This window comes from Choloepus didactylus, chromosome 13 (assembly GCF_015220235.1).
Source record: "Choloepus didactylus isolate mChoDid1 chromosome 13, mChoDid1.pri, whole genome shotgun sequence".
NCBI classification, from domain to species: Eukaryota; Metazoa; Chordata; class Mammalia; order Pilosa; family Megalonychidae; genus Choloepus; species Choloepus didactylus.
Window position 1 is genome coordinate 56,628,874 of NC_051319.1, and position 27,064 is coordinate 56,655,937.

Genomic DNA, 27,064 nt, shown 5'->3' on the forward strand with positions numbered 1-27,064 from the left:
CTGATAATGTGTGTTCTCAGCTTTAACTCTCAAAGTTTGCTCATTAATGTTAATTCCTATTAGTGAGACCATACAGTATTTGGCCTTTTGTTTCTGGCTAACTTAGCTCAACATAACATCCTCAAGGTTCATCCACATTATTATATGTTCCATGACTTTGTTCTGTCTTACAGCTGTGTAATATTCCATCATGTGTATATACCACAATTTATCAACTCATCTGTTGATGGACATTTGGATTGTTTCCATCTCTTGGCTATCATGAATAATGCCACCATAAACATTGGTTTACAAATGTCTGTTCACGTCTTAGTTTTCAGTTCCTCAGACTATATACTTAGTAATAGAATTGCTGGATCATGTGGCAGTTCTATACTTAGCTTCCTGAGGACCTGCCACACTGCCTTGAGAGTGGCTGCACCATTCTACATTTCCACCAACAGTGAGTAAGTGTGCCTGTTTTTCCCCATACTCTCAGCACTTGTAATTTTCTGTTTTTTTTTTTTTTTAAATAATGTCCATTTTAGTAGGTGTGAGATGATATCTCATTGTGGTTTTGATTTGCATTTCTCATAGCCAGTAAAGTTGAGCATCTTTTCATATATTTTTTAGCCATTTGTATTTCCTCTTCAGAAAAGTGTCTCTCCATGTCTTTTGCCCATTTTACAATTGGGATATTTTTTTTTCTGTTGTTGAGTTGTAGGGTATCTTTGTATATTCTGGATATTAAACCCTTATCTGATATATGCTTTCCAAATATTTTTTCCCACTGCATCCCTGAAACAGCTGTTCCATACAGTTCCTGGCTATTTAATAGCTGCCCAAGAAGAGAAACTAAATTCCACACCTCACCACTCTGCCATCTTGCCCCACCCCCATCCATAGGTTTTGATATGTTGTATTTTTGTTTTCATTCATCTCCAGATATTAACTGATTTCTATTGCAATTTCTTCTTTAACCCACTGATTGTTTACAAGTGTGTTGTTTAACCTCCATATATTTGTGAAAGTTCCCTTTTTTTGGTGGTTATTGATTTCCAGCTTCATTCCATTATGGTCAGAGAAAGTGCTTTGAATAATTTCAGTCCTTATAAATTTATTAAGACCTATTTTTTTTTTTTTTTTGCCCCAGCATATGATCTATCCTGGAGTGTGTTTCATGAGCACTTGAGAAGAATGTATATACTGGTGTTTTAGGATGCAATGATCTATATATGTCTGTTAGGTCTAATTCATTTATTGTATTGTTTAGGTTCTGTATTTCCTTATTGTTCCTCTGTCTGGTGGTTCTATCTATAGAAAACAGTGGTGTATTGAATTCTCCCACTATTATTGTAGAAACGTGTATTGCTCCCTTCAGTTTTGCCAGCGTTTGCCTCATGTACTTTGGAGCTCCTTTATTGGGTGCATAAACATTTATGATTGTTATTTCTTCTTTGTGAATTGTCCCTTTTATTAATATATAGTGTCCTTCCTTGTCTCCTATGGCCTCTTAGATTAGAAGTCTATTTTGTCTGGTATTAGTACTACTCCTCTACTCCTCCTTTCTTTTGGTTACAACTTGTGTGGAATATCTTTTTCCATCCTTTCACTTTCAACCTATTTGTATCCTTGGGTCTAAGATGAATCTCTTGTAAACAGCATATAGATGGATCATATCTTTTAATCCATTATGCCAATGTGTTTTTTTTTAATTAGGTAGTTTAATCTGTTAACATTCAATGTTGTTACTGTAAAGGCAGTTCTTGATTGAGTCATATTATCATTTGGTTTTCACTTGTCAGATCAATTTCTCTCTCTCTCTGTCCTTCAAGTTACCTTTACTAGTACTAGTAGTCTTCAATTCTGTGCCCTCCTCCAGACCGTTCTCCTGTCTTTTTTTTTTTTTTTTTTTTTTTAGGCCAACAGAACTCCCTTTAGTATCTCTTGCAGGGCAGCTCTCTTGTTAAATTCTCTCAGCATTTGTTTATATTTGTGAATATTTTAAACTCTCCCTCACTTTTGAAGGACAATTTTGCAAGATAAGGAATTCTTGGTTGGCAGATTTTCTCTTTCAGAATCTTAAATATATTGTACCACAGTCTTCTCGCCTTCATGGGGTTCCCAGTGGTTAGTCAGCGCTTAGTCTTATTTGGCTTCCCTTGAATGTGGTGATTTGCTTTTCTCTTGCTGCTTTCAGTACTCTCTCCTTTTGACAGTCTGATTAATATGTGTCCTGGAATGGGTCTACTTGAATTTATTGTATTTGGAGTTTGTTGGGCTTTGATTTGCATATTTATGTCCTTTATAAGGTTTGGGAAGTTTTCCCCTGTTATCTCCTCAAATAATCTTCCTAGGCCTTTACCCTTTTCTTCTCCTTCTGGGGCACCAGTGATTCTTATATTTATGTGCTTTGTGTTGTCAATCAGTTCCCTGAGATCCAATTCAAAATTTTCCATCTTTTTCACCATTTGTTCTTTTATGCATTGGTGTGTACTCTAGTTTGCTTATTCTTTCTTCTGACTCTTCAAATCTTCTGTTGTGTGTCTCCAGTGTATTTTTAATTTGATGTACAGTGTCTTTCACTTGCATTAGACCTGCTATTTTTCTGTTTATTCTTTCAAATTCTTCTTTATGCTCTTCTTATGTTTTCATGATATCCTTTATGTCTTTATGCAACCCATTGAATTTATTTAGCAGAGTCGTTTGAACATCTTTGATTAGTAGTTCCAAATTCTGTTTCTCCTCTGGCTTTTTAATTTGGTCATTTGGTTTCACCGTATCTTCTTGCATCTTCTCATGCTTTGTGATTTTTTTGTTCATTTCTCAGCATTTGAATATCTTGGTAAGGTTATTTTGGAAGTTGATTTCCCTCACTCATCTTAGATTTTGTAGTTGCTTGGGTTTGCATTGACGGTCTCCCTTGGCACTTGGTTTGTCCGTAGTTCCAGCCAAACCAGGGCCAGTTCCTCACACAGGAGTTGCAGCCCTCCTTGGAAGTCCATTAGGGGATTTGCAGAAAAGCAGTTTTCCAGACTGCACTTTTCCTGTCTTCCCAGCAGATAGCACTCTTGGGCCACTTCTTCCCCACAAGCCTGCCTCTCCTTGACTGTGGCAGCTTGCTTGGCCAGGGCCCAACCATGCAACAATCCACTCAAGGCCACAGTTCTCTTGTTATGCTGCAGGCCACTGACTCTGGTGGTAGGGGGTGGGCACTGTGCACTTTGGCTGAGACCCCACCTGTGGGCACAATGTGTCTGGTGATTCCCATGCTCCTGTGTGAAAGGCCTTGGTCTGCAGGACAGAGATTCACCTTCCCCAGCCAGCACCTGGCCCAGAGTGCACTGCTTTTCACTAGCCAGCAAGAACTGGATTTGTTTTAGGGCACTGCTTTGACCATTGGGTTGTCCATATTTGTTAGCCAAAACCAGGCTGGGTTCCCATGCAGGGGATGTAAACCAGCTCCAGTGGGCCTGGGATAGGGTCTGGAGAGGCTCTGAAAAGCCCTGTAATTCTGCTGATATTTTTGTCTGGCTCTGGTATCAGTGTAGTAATAGTCCCACTGAATGAGTTGGAAGGTGTCCCCTCCTCTATTTTATGAGGCATTTTGTGTAGGGTTGGTATTTTTTTTTCTTTAAATATTTGGTACAATTCATCAGTGAAACTATCTTATGTTTGGGCTTTTCTGTGTGGGAATATTTTAAATTACTAATTCAATATTTACTTGTAAGATCTATTTAGATTGGGCTTTTCTGTGTAGGAATATTTTAAGTTACTAATTCAATATTTACTTGTAAGATCTATTTAGATCTTCTCTTTCATCAGTTTTGATAATTTGTGCCTTTCTAGGAATTTCTCCATTTTATTGAAATTGCCTAATTTATTGGTAAAAAGTTGTTCATAATAGTCTTTATAATCCTTTTAATTTCTGTAGAACAGCAGTGATGTATCTATCCTCTTTCATTTCTGATCTTGGTAATATGTGCTTTCTCTTTTTGTTTTCTTGGTCAGTATAGCTAAAACTTTATCAATTTGTGATTTGTCAAAGAACCAATTTTTGGTTCACTGATTTTCCTCTGATGTCTTTCTGTTTTCTATTTCTATATTTTTCAGCCTGATCTTTATTTATTTCCTTTTGCTTGTTTTGGCTTAATTTGCTGTTTTCCTGTTTTATTAGGTTAGAAGCTTAAATTATTTGGTTTGAGACCTTAATCATATATTTTTAGTATTTTATATTAATTTCTCTGTTGACATTCTAGGTATTCCTCCTTGCATCAGTTTTTAATGGTTGCTCCAAGGATTATATTATACATTTAATCTTGCCCTGATCTATTTAGGGTAATTTCTAATTACTTCATGTAAAATATAGGAATCTTTCAACTGTGTATTTCAACTATATACCCTTCCTTCATGCTATTAATACATTCATACCTTTAATTGACATATTAATACAGTGTTGCACTTTTGCTTTATAGTCATATTTTTAATTAAAAGACGAAAGGAAAAATTATATATAATCCTCTGTATTTATCCATATATTTGCTTTCTTCTTTCCTATAGCTCTCAGTTGTCATCTAGTGTCAGTTCTCTTCAGACTGAAGAATTTCTGTTAGCATTTCTTATAGCTGAGATCCAATGGCAACACACTCTCAGTTTTATTTAACTGAGTATGTCCTTATTTTGCTTTTATTATTGAGAGATTGCTTTCCTGGAGATAGAATTCTTTGTATGCTTTGAATGTATTGTTCCAGTTCCTTTAGATCACATACTTTCTGATGAGAATTCAGCTGTCAGTCTTTAATTTTTCCCCTATATGGAATATGTCATTTTTTTCTGGCACCTTTCAAGAGTTGTTCTTTATCTTCAGCTCTCAATATTTTCGCTAGTTATTTCTGGAATATATTTTCCTTGTGTTTTGCCTAGTTGGATATCAGTGAACTTCTTGGACCTTCACCTAATGTTTTCTATCAGTTTTGGGAAATTTTTAGCCATTATGTCTATGAATATATTTTCTTCTTTTCACCTGTTCTGCTGAAGGTCTAACTACACATATGTTGGATCACTTCATATTATCCCACTGAGTTCTGATGTTCTTCTGATCATTTTACTTCATTCTTTTCTCTTTCTGATTTTTGGATTGGGTAATTTCTATCAGTCCGTATTCAAGTTTACTGATTCTTCCACTGCCGTCTCTAATCTGCTGTTTATCCTTTCTTGTGACTATTTTATTTCAGTTATTGTTTCTTTCAGCTCTAGAATTTCCGTTTTTGATAGTTTCCATTTTTCTATTGAGGTTCTCTCTATGTTCACTCACTGATAGCATGTTTCATTGAACTCTGAACATATTTATAACAGCTGCTTTGAATTCTTTTATCTGCTATATTAAGCATATGATCCCACTTAGAGTCATTTCTGTTGACTGCCTTTTTTCTTGAGTGTAAGTAACACTTTCTTGTTTTTTGCATGTCTAAGATTTTTTTTTTTTTTTCATTGAAAACTGGACATTGTAGATTATATGTTGATGTGACTCTGGGTTCTGTCATATTCTTTTGAGGACCTTGGTTTTTTGTTCTAGTAGGTAGTTAACTTGCTTGGATTCAAACTGCAAACTTTCTCCCCTGCTTATAGCTACCCACTTTTGCTTTTTAGCCTGAACTCCTGTAGAAGTGCCTTGTGCCTGAAAAACTTGGCAGTAGGCACAAGGATGTGGGCAAGGATAGGGATCACCCTTTCTTCTTCCTCATCGCCATCTTTGTCTTCTTCATCTTCTTTGTCTTTTTTTGTTTTGTTTGTTTTTGTTGGGGTTTTTTTTTCTTTTCTCCTAATTGACAGCAGCTGCACTGGCTTTAGGGGCTATACTCATTCAACACTTTAAGCCTGTCCAGATTCATCTTTCTCCCACTTAAGCTGCAAATGATTGATAAATGCACTTAGTTAATAAAAGCATTACAGATACACAAATCTAGTCTCTTCCTCTTCCTACTTCTACAGGATTCCTGAGTTTCCTTTGATAATGCATAATTTAGTTTTTAGCTAAGGATTAATGTAGTTTATACCCTGAAGTTGGGTCTCATGCTTTCTGTGGTTGGCATGCTGCCAAGATTTCCCCTTAAATGATCAGCTGCTTTTCCAAATTCTACTTTCTGTCATCATTAGGCAGTAATGCTGCATTTTTTTTTAACTCCTCCATTTTCTGCAGCTTTAGCTATGGAGCTTGGTTAGAGCCCTTAGACCAGTAAGTGACAAACTCTCATTTCTTACCCCTTCCACTTTCATTTTTCAAAATTAAATTCTCGTAAGGCTATGTTTGCTTTTGAATTTTTCCAGTGTCTTTACATTGTTTGTTTTTTTTTTTGTTTTAATCTAGTATTTTATCATATGTCAGTACTCCATCATTACCAGAAGTTGAACTTCTTCACCCCTATTGGTTTTAAATAGTATATTTAAATACTATGCCACACAACAAAAAACAGACCTTTAAATATTTAATAAAATTTAAGTGAATTTTTTAGATATTAACTTATACCTCAACTATTCCAAATTTATGTTTACAGTTTATGCTTCTCTTTATTTAAAGGGTCAAATTTCTATTTTAGCTAATTTACTCTTTTTTTAATGCATTCTTTTTTGTGAACTTTAATATTTATATAACAATAACATAAATAACTTTAACATTATACATCTATAACATATACATAAGAGTGATTATTTTCAAAGCATGGTTTAACAAGTAGTTAGAGAGTAAATTTCAAAGAATGTCATGAGTCACAGTTCCATAACTTCAGCTATTTCATTATTGAAAAATATAGCATACATACAGAAAGTTGTTAACTTTCGATGTACAGCTCAACAAGCAATTATGTAGGTAATTTCAAAAATTGTTATGGGTTGCAGTTCCACAGTTTCAGTTCTTTCCTTATTATGAAATATAGGGTATATACAGAAGATAAAAACTTTCAAAGCACAATTTCAATGAGTAGCTATAGAGCAAATTTCAAAGAATGTTATAGGTTAGAGTTGCACCATGTCCTTTACCTCCTTCCAGCTATTCCAACACCCCAGCATCTAAATATATATATATTTATATGAAGTTTCAGTATTCATAGATCTTTGTTAAATCTAGGTTATAGGATAACCTAGAAAAAAAAAGCAATTGAAAATATTTAGATTTTCCCAAAGAAAAATTTTGTATCACACTGTTACTGGATACTCTGTTGTAAGCTAATCCATTTTGATGTTTCCTATGGTTACTAGCATTGTACCTAATATGCACTCAGAATTTATTGAATTGTTCATAGTTTAAACCAATAAAACAATATAAAACAATATATCATTGTACTTTGTATTTCATATGTATTAATACCCCTATTTACATGTGGAAATTGATTTCTGTTATAAGACTGGAACGTCTCTATGTTTTACTATTCTAAATGTAATTTCATAAAATTATTGTGTTTTAGAGCTGGAAGGTAACAAGTGATTAGTACTAAAACCCATTTTATTTATTTATTTATTTATTTATTTATTTATTTGGTGAAAAAACTTAAGTATAACCAGAGGAAGTGATACTTTACTTGGGTAAATATTAATTTGTAGTATCAGAACTAGTTTTTGAACCGAAGTCCACTAAATCTTGGCTCATTGCTTATTTCGCTACCTCTAATTCTATTCCCTACCTCAAAAAAACTTCCAGTGATGCAGCTTCCCGCATTTCACTTTCAAGAAACCATCTCCCCTAATAATTATGGTACAACATTTTCTTACTCTGATTGTCTAGATTTGATTAGCATGCACAACTTCCCCGACACCCCTAAGTCTCAGAGTGTTTACAAGAAAAAAATATTTATGTAAAAATTTACTTAAAATGAAATATCAGTAAGTATATACATGTGGTTTTTAACAACTGAAGATGATTATTTCAAACATGGGTTCTAAATGTAGAGCATGCTTGTTATGCCAGTTGCTAGTATATGAAAAATAAATCTGTAGATGGGCAGATAAATAACAAGAGTCCGTTTAGATATAGTGTATCATACCTTGTCTAGTATCATAACATAAGGTTGGGATATTAGTGTGCCCCACCTCCCTCCCTCCCTCCTTCCTTCCCTTCTGTTCTAGTTTGCTAATGCTGCCAGAATGCAAAACACCAGAAAAGGATTGGCTTTTATAAAAGGGGGTTTATTTGGTTACACAGTTATAGTCTTAAGGCCATAAAGTGTCCAAGGTAATGCATCATCAGTCAGGTACCTTCAGTGGAGGATGGCCAATGGCATCTGGAAAACCTCTGTTAGCTGGGAAGGCATATGGCTGGCATCTGCTCCAAATTCTGGTTTCAAAATTGGTTTCTTCTAGGATGTTCCTCTCAAGGCTGCAGCTCCTCTTCAGAATGTCACTCTCAGTTGCTCTTGGGGTGTTTGTCCTCTCTTAGCTTCTCCGGAGCAAAAGTCTGCTTTCAACAGCCGTCTCCAAAATGTCTCTGTAAACTGCAGCTCCTCTCAGATCCTGGGCATTCTTCAGGTGTCCCTCTTGGTTATAGCAAGCTTGCTCCTTGTGTCTTAGCTTATATAGTGCTCCAGTAAACTAATCAAGGCCCATGCTGAATGGGCGGGGCCAAACCTCCATGGAAATTCTCCAATGAAAGAACTTGCCCACAGTTGAGTGATCACATCTCCAAGGAAACATCCAATCAAAAGTCTCCAACCCAATCAACACCAATATGTTTCCTGCCCATGCAAGACTGCATCAAAGATAATGGCATTTTGGGGGGCATAATACATCTAAACCAGTACACCTTCCTTCCTTCCTTTCCCTCTCTTCCTTCTTTCTTTAATTAGTAGGGTATTTTAAATACTGTTCTAAATCTTGGCTGTTTTTCTAAATGACTTTTTGAGTGTTCTAAGACTTCGATGTTTGTTTTGAACAATTTTTGGCAAAATATACCTTAAAGTTATTCAAGGTAGAAACTTACGAGTCATTCCTTAATTTCTCACCCTTATACCCCACCCATTTCTTAGTCTTAATGGTTCTCTATCCAAATATTATCTTGAATCTACTTTCATCTCTTATAAACTATCAGCCTCATCCTTTATCTTTCCTGACTCCCACTGTGTCTCCTATAATCCATTTTTACAGAATTTAAAGTTGTGCTTCTTCAAATGTTATTTGTATCATATCACTCCCTGCTTATCCATCTTATTTCTAACTCTCTATTGTACTTAGAATATAATCCAGACTCTTCTGTGGGTTATGATGCTTAGTCTGATCTTATGCCTCTAGCTCTCCAGCCTGATCTTCACTGGCTACAAACACATTGGTGTTCTTGTAGTTCTTTACACACTAGGATTTTTCTGCGGCAGTTTATTTCACATGCTTTTTCATCTGTCTGAAACTCTTTCTCTAGCTCTGCACATGGCTAACTCATTCTTTCACTTTATATCTCAACTGAAATGTTATGTCCTGTTCTGGTTTGCTAATGCTGCCGGGATGCAAAACACCAGAAATGGATTGGCTTTTATAAATGGGGTTTTTGGTTACGCAGTTACAGTCTTAAGGCCATAAAGTGTCCAAGGTAATGCATCAACAGTTGAGTACCTTCACTGGACGATGGCCAATGGTGTCCGGAAAACCTCTGTTAGCTGGGAAGGCATGTGGCTGGCGTCTGCTCCAAAGTTCTCGTTTTAAAATGGCTTTCTCCCAGGATGTTCCTCTCTAAGCTGCAGCTCCTCAAAAATGTCACTCTTAATTGCTCTTGGGGCATTTTTCCTCTCTTAGCTTCTCTGGAGCAAAAGTCTACATTCAATGGCCGTCTTCAAACTGTCTCTCATCTGCAGCTCCTCTTCTCAGCTCCTGTGCATTCTTCAGTGTTCCTCTGCGCTGTAACAAGCTCATTCCTTCTGTCTGAGCTTATATAGTGCTCCAGTAATCAAGGCCCATGCTGAATGGGTGGGGCTACGCCTCCATGGGAATTATGAGAGTTATCACCTACAGTTGGGTAAGTCACATCTCCATGGAAACGCTCAAAGGATTCCAGTCTAATCAGCACTAAAATGTCTGCCCCACAAGATTGCATCAAAGAATATGGCTTTTTCTGGGGGACATAATTCATTCAAACCAGCACATGTCCTTAGAGAGGCACACCATGAGCACCATACCTAACCTTGGCCATTGTTAATTTCCTTTGTGCAATTTATTACATCTTATTTTGTCTATTTTCTTGTATTTTTGTCTATATTTCTAAAATTTAGGTTTCATGAGAGTAAGAGACCAGTCTGTCTGTCTTCACCCTGGACAACCAGGCCTAAGCACACTGGTCCGTTATAAGAATTCAGTTTTTCAAATGCTCGAATGAAAGTTACTTTTTTTTTTGACAAATAGTTCAGCTTAAGCCAGAGAGTCTATGGGGGGGAAAGAACCTTTAAAATGTAATTGATTTTTATCTAGTCTGGCATTTTAAATGTGGCCATAAATTTATTTTGCTGCTATTAAATATGGCATTCAGTATGTAACATTAGACTGTAAATGTATCTTAAAAATTTAGGTGCTTGTGTTCCAGACTACTTATCAACTGAATTTCAACTTGCTTAAAGGTAATAGATTTATCCTCTTTAAATGATTATACATAAACTAGTTTGAACATTTTCTATTTGGTCTTCTCATTTGCAACCTTTTGTGTCATGTATGCTTACCACTTAGTATTTATTTTGAGGAATTCGTGTAGTATATTTCCTTTGGAGTAGATACAGAGAATTTTTATGATCAAGTGGTGAACAGTTTTTCCTCCTTTAACTTTTAGAAACTGAGTTGTGGTTGTGACTGAAGTGGAATACAGACCATGGGGTATATTCATGTATTCAGGTTGTGAGGAGAGTCTTGGGGTTGTGGGATTTGTACTCTCATTCGTGAACTGTGGAACACTGAGTTTCTAAGGTTTGAGAGGAAACAAGGGATCATCCTGATAAGACTTAAAGAATCTTCATTTCTTGTCCTCACCCCAAGTCACTTAAATTTCAGGAAATTCGTACTCTTTCCTTATTCTGAAAAGTAATTATTTTTCCCGGCATGGGTAGAACAATGGGAAAATTCTGGCATACTGTAGAAATATTTTAAGTACTACACAGCTCTGCTCAGAATATTTGAGTTCTCTTTTCCTGGTCAGCCTCAGGATGGAGATTGAGGACACGGTTCATTGCCTTGGCCCTTTTTTTTTTTTTTTAATTAAATTCAGTTTTATTGAGATACATTCACACACCATACAATCATCCATGGTATACAATCAGCTGTCCACAGTATGATAACATAGTTATGCATTCATCACCACAATCTATCTCTGAACATTTTCCTTACATCAGAAAGAACCAGAACAAGAATAGAAAATAAAGTGAAAAAAGAACACTCAACTCATCCCCCCATCCCCCCCCATTTGTCCTTTAGATTTTATCCCCATTTTTCTACTCATCCATACACTAGATAAAGGGGGTGTGATCCACAAGGTCTTCACAATCACACTGTCACCCCTTATAATCTACATTATTATATAATTGTCTTCAGGAGTCCAGACTGCTGGGTTGGAGTTTGGTAGTTTCAGGTATTTACTTCTAGCTATTCCAATACATTAAAACCTAAGAGGAGTTATCTATATAGTGCATAAGAATGTCCACCAGAGTGACCTCTCGATACCATTTGAAATCTCTCAGCCACTGAAACTTATTTTGTCTCATTTTTCATCCCCCTTTTGGTCAAGAAGATACTCTCAGTCCCACGATGCCAGGTCCAGATTCATCCCCGGGAGTCATATTCTGCGTTGCCAGGGAGATTTACAATTCTGGGAGTTGGGTCCCAAGTAGGGGGGAGGGCAGTGAGTTCACCTGTTTAGGTGGCTCAGTTAGAGAGAGAGAGGGGCCTTGGCCCTTTTTTGCTTCTTGTCTTGGCTACTGATGTTCTTAGGTTTTTACTCTTGGAGAAACTGCCAAACAGAACACTTTTTGAACAGAGGTCTTGCCAAAACTTCTCTAAGCTGTTGCCACCATTTAACTTCCATGTAACCTTGGATACATTCTTTAGTCAGCTAAGCTCAGTTCTGTTATTAATAAAATGAAATAATAGTGATACCTACCTCATAGCGTTATTGTGAGAATTAAATGAGTTAAAATAAAAGTGTTTTTCACAGTGGCTAGCACTAGACAGATAATAGTTATTGTGGTTTTCATCATCATTGTCAAGACCACTACCACTACCACCACTCAACAGCACCATTCAGGATATTATAAAGAGGGACATGGGGGAGAAGACGGCTCTTCTAAGCATTCTCCAATTTTAGGTGTATCCCATGCCACACCAATTTGGGAATTTACATTACAGTCACATTAATGGTAATAAATCAGTTATATTAGTTCATGTCCTACCTGTATAATGTAATGCTTCTACCTTCCTGCAAAAATGTACCCCAGTTAATTCTTTTAGCCCCTGGGGCCATTTCATTAGTGTGCAATTTACACATGTTCCTTTACTCTTGTAGTTTCATGTGGTCACACGAAGTCAGATCCTCATCACCACCTCCCTAATTATGCCCATTGTAGCTCCTTCCTTACTGCAGATGCTGCCTTCTGATGCTCTCACAGATGCAAATTCTAGAGCTTCCAAAATGACATTGCATTCAAATTTAGTCTTTAATGCAGTGCTTGGAATCCATGTCTCACAGAGTCCTTTCTAAAAACAACTGTTGTCTACAGACCTCTTCACATAGGTCCAGCCTTATTCCTTTTGATATCCTCCCCACAACTCCTACTCAGAAGTATGCTGCTCTCAGGTTTCTACTCCCTGTGCAAGTCAGTTCATACAAGCAGACCTGTGTCAGTCACCAGCTCTATCATACCATCCTACTGCAGATATCCAGGCACCTCTGAATTCTAGATTAGCTTCAGCTGCACTTGTATTCCATATTTAGTAATAACAACAGTAATATGTAACTGTGGAAGAAGCCCTATATACCAGTAAGGGTTTTAAATGTAGTCAGATTACTGAGCTAAAACTCTTTTTTCAAACTTTACTTCATTTCTTGCTATTTTTCACATTGTTCCTCTGCCCCAGGTTCAAGGTGTAGGTAAGGTTACTGCTCTAATGCACACTCATCAACAAGTCACTCTTACTCTCTTTTGCATTCCTGGTTCACAAGGGTGGTAAGCAGGATCCTTTTCTGTCTCTACCACAGATTTGCCATCCTTGGTGTAAATGAGAGTTGGTCACTTAAAAAGTGTCACTATCATGAATTCCATGGTGATCTTTTTTCCTTCCTTCAGGGCCCTGAGTCTCTTATCTAGCTGCCTCCTTAATGGAGCTCCCATCTCAATCAACATGGTGTGGGCTCTTTTGAGCAAACATTATTCTCACCAGTCATTTTAATAACTTTCCAGTAAATTGATTATGATTACAAATCCTCTTTTTTCTCCATCAGTTCATTTTAGGTACTCTTCTATTTTTCTTTTCCCATCCATCACAGGATCTTTAAAATTACCCTTTTTTAAAAATGTCTTTGATCTGGTATGACCTGCAAGGAATTTTTATTCAGTTCATACTTCTTGCCACTTTATCATACTAAATATACTATTTAGTATAATAGTTTTTGAAATTCCACATTTATATTTTGTCCCATATGCCCCCCAGCTGCCAGTATACTATTACCTCTGGGGAGCAGGGAACATGGACAGAAATACTAAGACCACCCTCCTGGGTGATTTCAGTCCTGTTATCTTCATTTCCCAAGGTATTGGCTTCAGTGTATATTTTTTCTTCGTGTTATTACAGGGCTTAGTTTTCTGACTTGATAGGTGATGCTGAGCATTCACAGCTTTTCAATTTCTCAGATTAGAAGCAAGGAATTTTAAAAAGTCACTATCCTTGCCTTTCATCATGAAAAAGACAAGTAGAAAGAATTAGTCTCTCTCACCCAGGGACATCAGTACATGTTTACCAGTGGGAGCCAGACATCATGTCTAGGTAAAATCACTTATCACACTGCAGCTACTTTTTCACTATGGTAATTTTAGCCGAACTAGGTCATGTTATAAATGCCAACAAGGCAAGGGAAGGAATAAAAGGTCATCAGAATTACGCACATATCATTGTATTTCAATGGAGTTTAAAATCTTTTATAGGAAATAGGATTAAAAGTTCTTTTTTGTTCATTGTGGTGATAAATCTGAATACAGGTACTCTGTCACTATGACTCTTAGGTGAGTCTTTGGCTTCATCCCTGCGCTCCTTAAATGAAGTTCTTAATTTTGCCATTAAAGGTTGGTGCAGATAAGAAATCTTCTGCTAAATAGATATGCCACTGTGATGGTTTGATTTAAAAAATATGCTTCTAATTCACTATTAAAAATTGGGCTGGGAGAAATGAAATATAGTTTGGTGTCAGCCACAAAACCACCATTTTAATGGCTGCCATCATTCATACTCTAGGAAGAATTTTAAAAAATAAAGCAAAATTTTATTTATTCATCTTGATTTTGCACAATGACAAAAGCTAGATGTTAATTTTAATTTAAATTAATTTAAGCAAAGTAAAGTAAGGAAATATCACATTTTATCACTTCCAAATGTAACTTTTTTCTTATTTCAAGAAAAAATTATTATAGGTTTTAACAGGTATTGGAAAATTTGTTTTTTATATTAAAGTATAGTTGTCAAAGAACCTTTAATAAGTCACTGCTTTGTTTTATTTTTCGAAGTTTCAATTAAACCTCAAGAGATAATATAGTCCCGCTGTGGTTTTAAATGAATGCTTTCATAGTTGCATAAATAGGGGTTTATCATGAAGTAAATGGTTACAAATAACAATTAAGTCCTTTTTCTCTCAAGCTTATTAAAGCAGGACCTCTTAGGATCACTGTGACTATCTCCTTGTCAATTCCATGTCATAACAGCCCTGATTATCAACAAGATTTAACCACTACTTCATAATTCAGTTTAATCTTCTGCGTTGGCAAATAAAAATTACTGTAGTAAATAAGCACTGAGACATATTCTTGTATTTGGAAACTTACTTATTGTAAGAATCATCTTTTTGATTTTGACTCCCATCTTGGGATAGGTTTGTTCTATATAAGATAAAGTAGATTATTTTATTTTGTGAAAAAGTATAAAATAAATATCTTCCCATGAACATTACAATTTGGAGTAGAGTTGTTTCACTTTAAAAGAACGGATTTACTTTCACCTTCATAGAAGAGCCAATATGTAGAGAGCACTTACAATTTATCTATTTTAAATATAATCATTTTTTACTATTTAGTTTTTATTCATACTTTTAGAAAGATACAGGCAGTGGACTTATATTTAATATTGATCATTTGTTTTGGGTCTGGCACAGACTAATAACGACTAAGTCTGATATAGGTTATTTTGAGTTCAATCTCTAGGTGACAGGTATTCTTGAACTTGTATTGATTGTCATTGTGTTTGATAATCCTGGCAGAAGCAGCAATGGTTGAATAAATGTAAAGATTGAATTTGCCGCCTTCTAGCTAGGTGGTCAAAGAAGCGAGACAAATGCATAAAAACTGGCAGTGCCACAGCATTAAATCTATTCAGCTATACTTCGGAGAAAAGAAATGGCAATGATTGAGGATACTGATCAATTCAAGAAGCGTTCACTGAGCTGTTCTATAGCTCAACACTGTGTTAGCTGCTAAAGGATACAAAAGAAGAAGACAGTATGATTTTGCCCTAAAGAAGTTTATCATCTAATTTGGGAAACAAACTGTTCATATCTGAAACAAGTAGAGAATAAAATATGACAGTTTATAAACGAATGTGGGATTGTTTATGCAACAGAATATAAGCACAGTTAGTTTGTCCGGCAAGAGAAGACATTATCTGCTTGATGTACAATTTTGTGTGGCAATATAAAGTAATATAGCCTGGGTTAGTTGAGAACTTTGGTTATTTTAAATGCAAAATAATAATAATAATAAGAAGAAGAAGAATGTTTAGTGTAAAAGATTTTAACTTAGCCCAAACTAAACACCAGTTAGATATATGATTGCTTCATAAATGAGACACTAAATAGAAATAAATACAAGAATAACTTACTCTTTTTTAACAGCTCAGGCCATTGAGCATAACTTTATTAGGTTTTATCCAGTATTCTTTCTTTGTCTCAAATATCCTACAGATTTATTCACTCTATATTTTGGTAAATTTTCTATGTATTCTAAATAACATTTATTTTTCCAATGTCCCAGTTTTCTGAGTTTTGTTCAAAAAGTTGCATACCAAAAATAGGCCTCAAAAAATAGAAACTCTTATATTTTATTATTTTTTAAAATTTTCTTTAAAGTTATCGTGCTGGTTTGAATCTGTTATGCACCCTTTAAAAGACTATGTTCTTTTAATCCACTCTTGTGGGGGCAGACCTATTGTGGGTGGGACCCCGCCCATTCAAGGTGGCTCTTAATTAGTTTACTGGAGTTCCTTAAGAGAGCTCAAGGAGAGTGAGCTCAGAGCTGACGCAGACCCAGACACTTGGAGATACAGATGGAAAGAAGTTTGGAGATGCTAAGCTAAAAGATGAAACCCAGACTGCCCCAGAGAAGCTAAAAACTCACAGATGCTTAAAGAGAAAGCCATTGGAATCAGAAGCTGAAAGCAATGCAACCCAGGAGCAAAGGACCAACAGATGCCAGCCATGTGCCTTCCCAGCTCTGACAGAGGTGTTCCAGATGCCATTGGCCTTTCTTCACTGAAGGTATTCTTTTGTTGATGCCTTAGTTTGGACACTTTTATGACCTTAGAACTGTAAATTTGTAACCTCATAAATCCCATTTATAAAAGCCTATCAATTTCTTGTATATTGCATTTCAGCAGTTTTAGCAAACCGGAACAGTCATTATTTCAAAAATCAAGTCATCTAAGCGATCACATCTATAGGCAACATTTCCTGGCAGTGTATACAAGAAATTCTCCAGTTCAGGTTAAAAGAATGAAATTTGAAGTTTTTGTTAACTATGACAGTACCTGTTCCTAATGCAAATTTAGAGAACCTGGTCTTGGCTTTTCTTCTGACTGTAGTCTGGTGGTCTTAAAAAAACTGAAATCATATCAGGTATGGTATATACTTCAGAGTGTAGTAGCTACAGCTGTACTTTCCTGTATTCATATTGTGGTCAGTATTTATCATATTTTTAAAATATGACAAGTTTCTTTTTCCATTAATAGTACTCTTTGGGAAATCACTTCACACTATGCTCTTAATTCCTGTCCAAGGCATTATTTTATAAACAAAAATGGGGGAATTAAAGGAAACATTTTAAAAACAAACATTTTAATGACCATTTGAAAACTCAAGTGCCTTCATTAACTGTGGCCCCATATGGACTCCCTCAACTTAATCAGAATTTTGTTTGCGTTTTAAGGTCCACCGCAAATGCCACTTCTTTTTCAAAGCCTTTCCAGTTAGAATAATTCTTTACCATCTTTATCTTCCCTCAACACTATTTTTGCCCCCCTCTTGTAATGAAACTTAAGATTGTGGTGCCATGTATTTTATGCTACAGAACCCTCTCTTCCAACAAATTCTTACCCTAAAGTCAGTATAAAAACCGGTAACAGGCAACTTCTCTGGTTGAAGTAGGGGTAGAAGGACTGGAACCCTGCATACCTATACAGCTATCTTCTTACCTTCCTGCTCCACTCCTGCTGGCCTGAAGGTGCCTGTTAGGGATCCAATTCTGGAAGCTGGCTGTTGTGGGAAAGAATACAAGCTTTGGAATTAGGCTGCTATCTGTTTTACTTTGGGAAAATAACTCAATCTAAGTTCCAGTTCCGTTACCTATAAGGTAATGATAATGTCAACCTCCCAGGCTTGATGAAAGGATTTCCTGAGAAGTAGTTTAAATGCCCCAAACCACAGAGTTAGTTAGTGACAGAGTCAGAACTAAAGTCTGATGGACCAGAGCAATTTGGCTACCACATTTACTGATTATATTGACAGGCAAGTATATACATTTATATACCTTAACAGAACTTTTTAATGACTTTTTTCCTAAATCATACTGCACAGTTAACTGTAATCTGTCATCAAATATGGTGAGAGTCTTCATATTCATTAATTGTGAAATCTGTAGCAGCTCTGGGCATTCACTTAAAAGCTATTATCACTTTCCTTATCAAAGAGTGTACATCTCCAAATGTTAGGGTTACCATAGAAGGTAGCACAGAGCTAGACGACTCCAGGTGCCATAGGTCTGCCTTCTTTCCTGTAAGACAGAAACTAGAAAGCACTTGTTCACAAGGGTTGAGAGGTACTTGCAGAGGTTAAATTTCCCCAGCCTCACTTAAGGACAAACTAACTAAATGCAGGGTATGGGGGGAGGGAGAGTTTTAAAGCATTAAGGAAGACCTTGCATTTTATTTCTTTCTTAAATAAAAATGTTCTAATGTATGATCTGTGACAATGTTTGGTAATGATTGTATCAATAGCAAGTGAAGTTCTTTCCTCTGGTATAGTGCAGTCAAATTTTATGGTGGCTTACAAAATTACAGATGTATAGGAATCTGTAGTTTGCCACTAACTTTTGATCAGTTCATAGACTGAAATAAGCTGTTTTTGTTTTACTTTAGGCTCTAACCTAGTCCTGTATCTTCAGTTTTATTTTTAAGGGTAGAAGCCATGTTTTTTGTTTTGTTTTGTTTTGTTTTTGAGAAGTCTACCTGTGTTTAAGCCATTTTTCACTGTTAAAAGGAAGCAGTTACTATCCCTTTTACTAAACCCAATACTCAGCTTCATATTCTAATTCCTTTGGCGTATTCTTCTTTTTGTATCACTTTCTGATAGTAGTCCTAAAGTAACCTAGCAATTGAGACCCCTGATCTAACCCTTTCTCTGCCCCCAGACCTTGAGCAAGTCACTTAATCTTATTAGGCCTCAGATTCCTCATTTCTAGTATGAGGAAATTTCCCTAAAATAAATGTAAAAGATCTGTTCTAACACAAATTGGACCTCCTTTGCATTAAATCTTTAAAGGAAAATTAATCTTGCAGTGTGGGGTCATTTTTCTCTATGTACATTTGGTTGGTAAGTCAAGAGTTTATAAAGATTTCATTATGCAGAAAGGGACCACCATCTTATTGGCACAGTAGCTACAGGTTTGAAATAGTGACTTGGCTTTTGAAATCTTAGCTATTTTCCTTTATAGAATTACCCAATTTAACCTAAGTAATATTCAGGTTTACTGGAACTTGATACCTTGGTTTTTGCAATTGATTATTCTTACCCATTCCTCTTTCCTGATTTCTTTCTAGAAGACTGAGGGGGAGACATTCTTGAGAAGAGTGGAATTTCTCGAGGTCTGCTTGAAGTTCTCCATATTACATGGCTGGAGGGGTGACTGTGTAGAAGAATTCCTAACAGCCCTATCCGGCTAGCTATTTTGGGGGGCATGATGATCCCCTAAGTGTTAGACTAGAAAGTGTTTTTAATATTCCACATATCACAACTTAAGAATCATGTTTATGAACAGTCTCCTCAGGAAGAGTTAATTTGTAATTAAGGTGCAGCAATCCATCATTATGCTTAGGATAGGAAGATTTCAGGGAGGGAGAAGGTTCTATTCACCCCTCCTTTCTGTGCCTTCATTCTTTTCTCTGTTCTCCTTTCTATTTTTGTTTTGCCTTCCCAGCCTCTCCTATCTCTTCCCATATTTCTTTCTCCACTTATCTTTCTTCCTTTTCCAATGTTACCTATTCCATTTCCTCCTCCATTTTTTTTTTGCATTCACCTGTATACATTTATGTTCTCATATTTATGTACCTTATTCACTTGTCACTTCCATCTTCTCTTTATTGTATCTGGAAGGAGACTTGCCCTGGCCTCATATAGTGACCTCCTACTTTCTAGCTGTCCTTCCTTGTGCTCATTTTTATCTAACAAAGTAGAGAGAAATTCAAGTGGAGAGAAATTCAGGTGCTCATATGACACCTGAACTCTTCTCAGATAACACCACTGGCCACCTTAAGCTCTGTTTCTCTTCTGGAGGAATGAAAGAGAAGCAGAACAGTTACTGGTGCATAGTACCAGATGAATTGTTGTTTAAGGAAAAAGACAAAATTCTTGCTTTGTGAACCACTTAAACACAGCAGACATACAGCATTCCTAATATTATATACAGCAAACCACTACAGCACTCATCACGTTGGATTGTAGTTGTTTGCTTGTTTAGCTGTAAATTCAGAATCACCTAATGTAGCACCCTGCTCATATTTGTAGAATGAATGAATTAATTAATTAATTAAGTAAAGGTTATCATAGAGACCCATCACCATGTATGTTTCAGTAGTTATTACTACAGGGATCTTTAATTGGTTTACACTTAAATTTTGATCATATGACAACTGTTATTGTTTGCATTGTTTTGAATCTTTACAAATCTTCTCTAAGTACAGTGGAAGTGGGGGAAGTACCGGCAAATGCTGCTCTAATGTAGTGCTGAATTCTAGAATAGTCAGCATTTGCTTTCTTTGTGACTTTTAAAATGTATTACTCAAAGAGAGGCAAAGCCAAAAATTTATAAGCACTCTAATACCCAGGTGAGTTGCTTTGAGCTCCAGGATTATGATATTACTTCAACAACAAAACAAAACAAGTCTAATCTTCTCCCTTTTTCTGCAGTATCCAGTGATTATGATAATCCTAATGACTATTAGAAATGAGTATAATAAATTTATGATAGGAGGTTTTTTGGGGAGGGAAAGCAAATTGAACAAATGTTATAAGGATTGTTGGTAACTAAGAGTATAAAGTCCAATATGATCCTTGTGTGAAAAGGTTTTTCTAGTATAGCCATCATGGTCCAAATCCATGATTTAAATTAAGTGTAAATTTGTGAATGACGTATCATTGATGTCCTCAATAGAGAAGACAGATATATACTTTTGACAAATCAAGTTGTTGCAGTATGTTACTACTAGGATGCTAGAATTACTTTATACTTGAAGAAAAAACAACAAAAAACTTGGAAACTTAAATGTAGTCTTCAAAGCAGTTTAGAATCACCCAAATGATTAATCTGAATAATTGAAGATGTTAAGCAGATCCATATTTGTAAATGACAGAAGCAATTACTAGTTTAAGTATTATCCAGTGGTGCTGTGTCAAAGCTGAGTCTCCCTCACAAGCCTTGTTCTCTGCTTTGCTGGATTCGGTCCATAGGAGTTTGCCCCCTATCAAGAGTGTGAGATTTTTTTTTTTTTTCATATTGTCGCTAGTAGAAATGAATTTTTATGGCTTAAGTAAAATTGATAAAGTTCAGTTGAATATGGACTCTTGGGGAGCCCACACATTTCTTTATTCTCAAAACCAACTGTAAAATTAATGTTGGAATATTCTACTAACACCGCTATAGCCTAGAGAATATTTCCTCATGAAGTTCTCAGAGCAGAAGCTTGAGGTTTGTTTAATAAATTTTAATGGAAATTTAAACTGGTTTCTAATAACAGTTGTAACTTTTAGGGACATAATTTTTTTAAAATTATGTTAAACCAGTTAAAAGTTAAAATGGTCAAGACAATACATAATAGAATCATTAGAGATTCTGTTGAAAACGCCTGCCTTTTAACCTTTTAACCATGAAAATGTTCTGCTCTTAATTGTCATGTGGTCTGGTAAATATGAGCAAGTTTTCTGTCACTAATGCTGTGAACAATCAGCTGACAATTTCCTGATAATGTTTTATTATAGTAGTTGCAATACTATTCTGGAAATAATATTTTAAGATATGTCTTACTCAGAAGCATCATTTCTTCCAGGAAACAGCCTTTTCATGTTGGTCTAACAAGTTCAAGGATATGGCATCCTGTTGGAGCTCTGGGGTGCTACTATTTTCAGACCTTGTTTGTGTGCAATATGAGCCGTATTGATTTCCAGATAATATGAATTTACTTAAAACAGGAGATTGTAACATTCTAGAAGCAGATTGTTTTTAGTTTTATTAAATTTACCTTGATTACAACTAAGAAAACTGCTTTGAAACAATAATGACATTATATTCTGACCCCTTAGCTTTATTGTCATTTAATATCTTTCCCAAGGTCTCTACTATTATTCTAACTCTTCTCTGTAGGAGGTGATCTTATTAGTACAGATCAGGGGATGTAAGATTTAACAACACTGTTAACTTGCAAGAAATGGAAAATGTATTTACTGTATTATTTTCTTTAATAATATAAACCAAATGAACTCTGCCAAGTAAAAGTTTGAACATATAATTGAAAAGTAGATTGGAGATAACTACTTACATGACTGAAATATTTTCTAAGAATACTTCTACTTACAAATCTTGCATAAATTGTTTTCCTGTAGCATTACCATTTTAGAATAAAAGCATGGTATAGTATTGATTTTTTTCCTAATTTCTGAACTTCTGACAGAACTACATTGTAAATCAATTGTGTAATTTTTAAAACTGGCATATTAAACCTGTTTTAATGATATTACCAATCAAAGAGGAAATGCTGAAATTTAACCATTACTTCTCTACCCCTACAAAGACTTCCAGTTTTGCTTGGACTATAAAGTCTCTACAGTAGCCTATAGAATCCTAAATGACCTGTCCTTTAAGGATTACTTAAAATTACTTCTCTGATCTTATGTTCCAAACTCATTTCCCTCAGTTCACTCCAGCCACACTAATCTTTCTACTGTAACTCAAACATGCCAGGGACACTTTATGGTCTTTGTAGTACGTGCATCCTCTACCTAGAATGTCTTTCTTTCGATATCCATGTATTCTCTTCTCAATGGTCACATGTCAGCTTCTCAGTGAGGCATACCCTGATCATCCAATTTGAAAATTGCAATCTGAACTCCTTACCCACTTCCAACTCTCTCACCTGAACTCTCTTATTCTGCTCTGCTTTTTTCATTTTCCATAGTATGTATCACTTTCTAAAAAAACTATATGGTATTTGTTATTCTTTAATAATGTGGAAACTAATACATATAAATGGGTGTTTAAAGATAGTGGGTGGGCACAAACAATGTATGTCCATTACAGAAAGGACATTAAGGAAATATTATTTTTAAAATTCTCTAACCTGAATGAGGCAATTAATCTTCAGATGGAAGAGTTGAGCAGGTATTAAGCAGAAAGAATGAATGAATACAGTACTCATATCTAAACACACATACTCTTCAAGTTTCAGTCCACCAAAGGTAATGGAGAAAATCCTAAAAGATCCAAAGGAAAAAAATAGATTACCAACAAAAGAACATAAATCAAACTGATATTAGACTTTTCATCAGCATTCCTGAATTCTAGACCACAATGGAGAAATGACTTTAGATTTCTGCAGGAGAATGATTTTGAAACTAGATAGAAGTCTACATACCGAAACTACACATGAAATGTGAAAGCAAACCAAAGATAATTCAGGCATGCAAGAACTCTGCAAGTGCATCTCAAAAATGCCATTTCCATGGAAGATCCTTGAGGATATACTCCAATTAAATGAAAGAGAAAATCACAATAGATGAAGGGTGAGAACAAAGAAACAGGAAATCTAACCCAGAAGCGTAAGAGGAAAATGAAGTACCTGAAATATACATCTGACAGTTTTGCAGCTGTCCAAGAAAGCAACTGATTCAACTGGGAACTAAAATTCTAACAAACAAGCAGCAGTCCTACAATTATCAGCCAAAAGAAATCGCAGCTTTTACAATTTTGAATTCTGAAAGACCACAAACTCTCAAAGAAACTGAAAAGATTCATTATCAATCTGTTCTCCATTTAATGTTTTTGATTGATGGGCTTCTTATTGTGGGCCCCTACTCTCTCTTAATTGTATTAGGGCTCCTTATTTAAAAAATTAAGTAGGTGCTGGCACATTGCACAAATAAAGAAAATAAACGTAAAATAAGTGTCTTATATTGTAGAATATAGGGGACCTAGAGATAGATAGCAGCTAGTGAAGGGGGAGCAATAATCGAATAAGAACAGACAAGATGTTGAGGGTAATCTTAATGAGATGAGAATGCTCAGGTGCGACTATGGTTTGTTAATTTTCTTTTGGTATGGTAGGAATATATTGGTAGGAAAGAAGTTATTTCAGGATATTTGTTTTTCCCATTGCTTTGTTTTGTTTGGAAATGGTTTTTTATTTGATAAATAAAGTAATTTAAAATAAGAAAATAAATGGGAAAATATGTATAGAATGCACAGATCTGAAATTATGTAAATGATTGATTTATATGTTCTCTTACATATACCTTCAAGGGTGAATAAGTTCGTCAGTTGGATGTAGACAGACTGGGTGAGGGTTTTCCAGCAAAATGAAAAATGTGAGACCCCAACTCTGCTGCTCTGACCAGGACTCTTCTGTGAGTGGCTGATTAGTAGAGCTGTTGCCCTTTTTCCCCAGCACTCCTGGGATGCCAGTCAAGCTGCTTCCCGTACTCTCCCAATCATTTATACTTTGAAGGATCTCTTCACAGAAGGGACACTGAGACTCGTTTAAAATCAGCACTCTTTAACCTTAGAGACAAAATTACTCTATTGGGTATGTTTTTAGAAATCATGCTATTTTTTAGCTGGTTCATAACTCAATCTGTATGTAAATTATTTACAGATACATTCAGTTCCTGCCAAATTGCCTTATTTAAATGCAACATTACTGGACACTTCAGTACCTTCTGCATCGGAGCGCTGTATTTTACTTTATTTCAAACATATTTGCATAAGCACTCTATATCATTCCTGATTCATCAGTTTTACTGTATTAAAGCAATATTTTTACCCATCTTCAAAGCCATATGCGTTAGATTATTGCTACCATGGGATTTTATATCTGAACTATGGGTATTTTTTCCTGTTTATGTGACCTTGTTTTGATAATTGTTACAACATTGAAATTGTTTTTCTTCCAGTGCTATCTAAAGTTTTGCTTGTTTGTTTGCTTTTAAACAAACTTTCAAATGTCTGACTTTTGAGTGTCAGTTAGCAAAGCTGCCCTAGATGATTGCTTTGGCTGTCCAGTGGCATTCTCTGCCCTTCTCCAACAGAATTTCCATGAGGAATCTCATTATATTACTTTGATGCTGATGAGATTTTCCGTAACTTTGTTTCTTACTTCCTGCCTCGATTGTCACCTGGCTTCTATAATAGGTGTAGTCGGTGTCAGACCCTGGTCTTCCCAACCACAGTGCCTGAGAAAATTTAGCCTTTTCTCCCTTCCTTTCTTATTTGTCAATATGAATTGTGACCCTTCAGACATATTAGCCTCACTGATTAGATCCTCTTATTTTTACTTAATGCTCTTCACCTCTCCTGTTAATGCAAAACCTCACTTTCCCTGTTCCCAAGGATTCTCCTAGAACCCTAAAATCCCCAAATACTTTGATTTTTTTTTTTTTTTGTGCATACCTTCGAATGGTTTCCCATCTCAAAACAATAGCTTAAGTTCTAACAATGGTCATATGTAACCCGTCCCACTACCTCTTTTACATTCCATATAATAATAATCACCCTCTTGCTTACTGTGCTCCAGACATACTCGTCATTTCTTGAAGATATTAGTATGCCTCCTCCTTGGGGACTTTGGACTTGGTGATTCCTCCATCTGGAATATTCTATTTCCAGATATCCCAATAGTTTACCCTCTCACATCTTTCAGATCTTTACTCAATCATATTAGTGAGGCCTTCCCTGACCACCTTACATAAAATAGCAATCCCCCTCACTTCCAGCACACCTCATACCTTCATAGCATTTATTACCTTTAGACAGGCTATATATTTTACTCATTTATTTCCTGTCAGCATCCACTAAAATGCAGACTCCATGAGAACAGGAGGCTTTTGTTTTATAAACTGTTATATTCTTAGTGCCTGGCCCATTGTAAGCACTCAATAAATGTTTGTTGAATGAATAAATCTTATACATGTTCTGTGCTCCATATATTTTATATGTGTATTTTTTTTTTAGCTAGAATTGACCAATCCCTTCAGATAAGAGCATGAAATTATAGTCAGATTGTCTGGGTCCAAATGCTGCCTATGTGACCTCATACAAGTTACTTGCTTCTCTCTGTCTCCTTCTGTATCTCATAGGTTGTTGGAAGATTAAATGGGTTAATATATAAAGCTATTTTATATCTATGGAAATATTCAACACCATCTAATTTGCTTTTTCATGTTTTTCAGCTTATTAAGCAGTGGTATTTCTGAGCATATATGCCAAGTTCTTTTGAGGCAGAGAGTACCATTCCGAACACCATGGATTGAATTTGTCCCTACTCATGTATTTTTTTAAATTATTTTGAGACTTTAATATTAAAAACTTTCTTTAGTACAGTGATATTCAGCCTGTTTGTCTAGAATGTTATACCCATGTCTGTGCCCCCACTTGTAACATCTCAAAGCCTTCCATTTCTAATCAGACCTGTTTTGTTTCATCCCAGTTTAATGCTCAGTATATCAATGAATAAATAACAAAAGGCAGTTTGCTTGCTACTGGTAACAGAAAAAAATATGCAGTTGTAACCTGGACTTCTGAAATGGATATAATATGCAATCCTGAATGCTATTAGTGCCAAGCAGGTTGTCAGCCCTTCAGAATGTGGCAGTGAGGTTTTGTCGTTCTTTCCACCGCCCATATAACATTTGGCTGTTTGTAGTGACTCTTCAGCTTTGCATGGTCGAGTACAGCTGATTTAGATGACTTTCTGCTGCAGAGGGAGTGTCAAGTAGTATCATTCAGTACAGAAGTAGTTATTTTCATATATGTCATAAGTGGTTCTTTAAATACAACTTGACTTTAGTTTTTCATTAAGAACATTGTTTCATATTCCTTAACTGTTATTTTCGGAGTTGTCTTGAAGTAACTACTCCAGTATTCATGCTCAACTGTTCCTTCCCAGTTGGTTTCTGTGAAGACTTTTAAGTTGTCAATGGCCGATAAATAAAAGCTAAAATAAACAATGCACTTGCTAATGGTGATTTTAAAAAGAGAGAGAGTATTTTAGCTATTACACTGAAGTAATTTTACTTTTCTCTTTAATCAGTAGTAATCTGTGAAAAGTCAGAAGAAAAATTTGC

At 35.7% G+C, this 27,064-nt stretch overlaps 1 protein-coding gene across 6 annotated transcripts in view; it reads left to right on the top strand.

The window, feature by feature from the left end:
• Positions 1-27,064, top strand: part of COMMD10 (COMM domain containing 10) — a 217,098-nt gene that overhangs the window by 125,959 nt on the left and 64,075 nt on the right. The window contains exon 6 of one of the 6 annotated variants that reach the window (XM_037801221.1): positions 19,279-19,549. The exons of the other annotated variants lie outside the window; for them this stretch is intronic. Coding sequence (XP_037657149.1) covers positions 19,279-19,401 — 123 coding nt within the window. The 3' untranslated portion in view covers positions 19,402-19,549. Of the gene's footprint in view, positions 1-19,278; positions 19,550-27,064 lie in introns of those variants that run through there. 6 annotated transcript variants of the gene reach the window in all.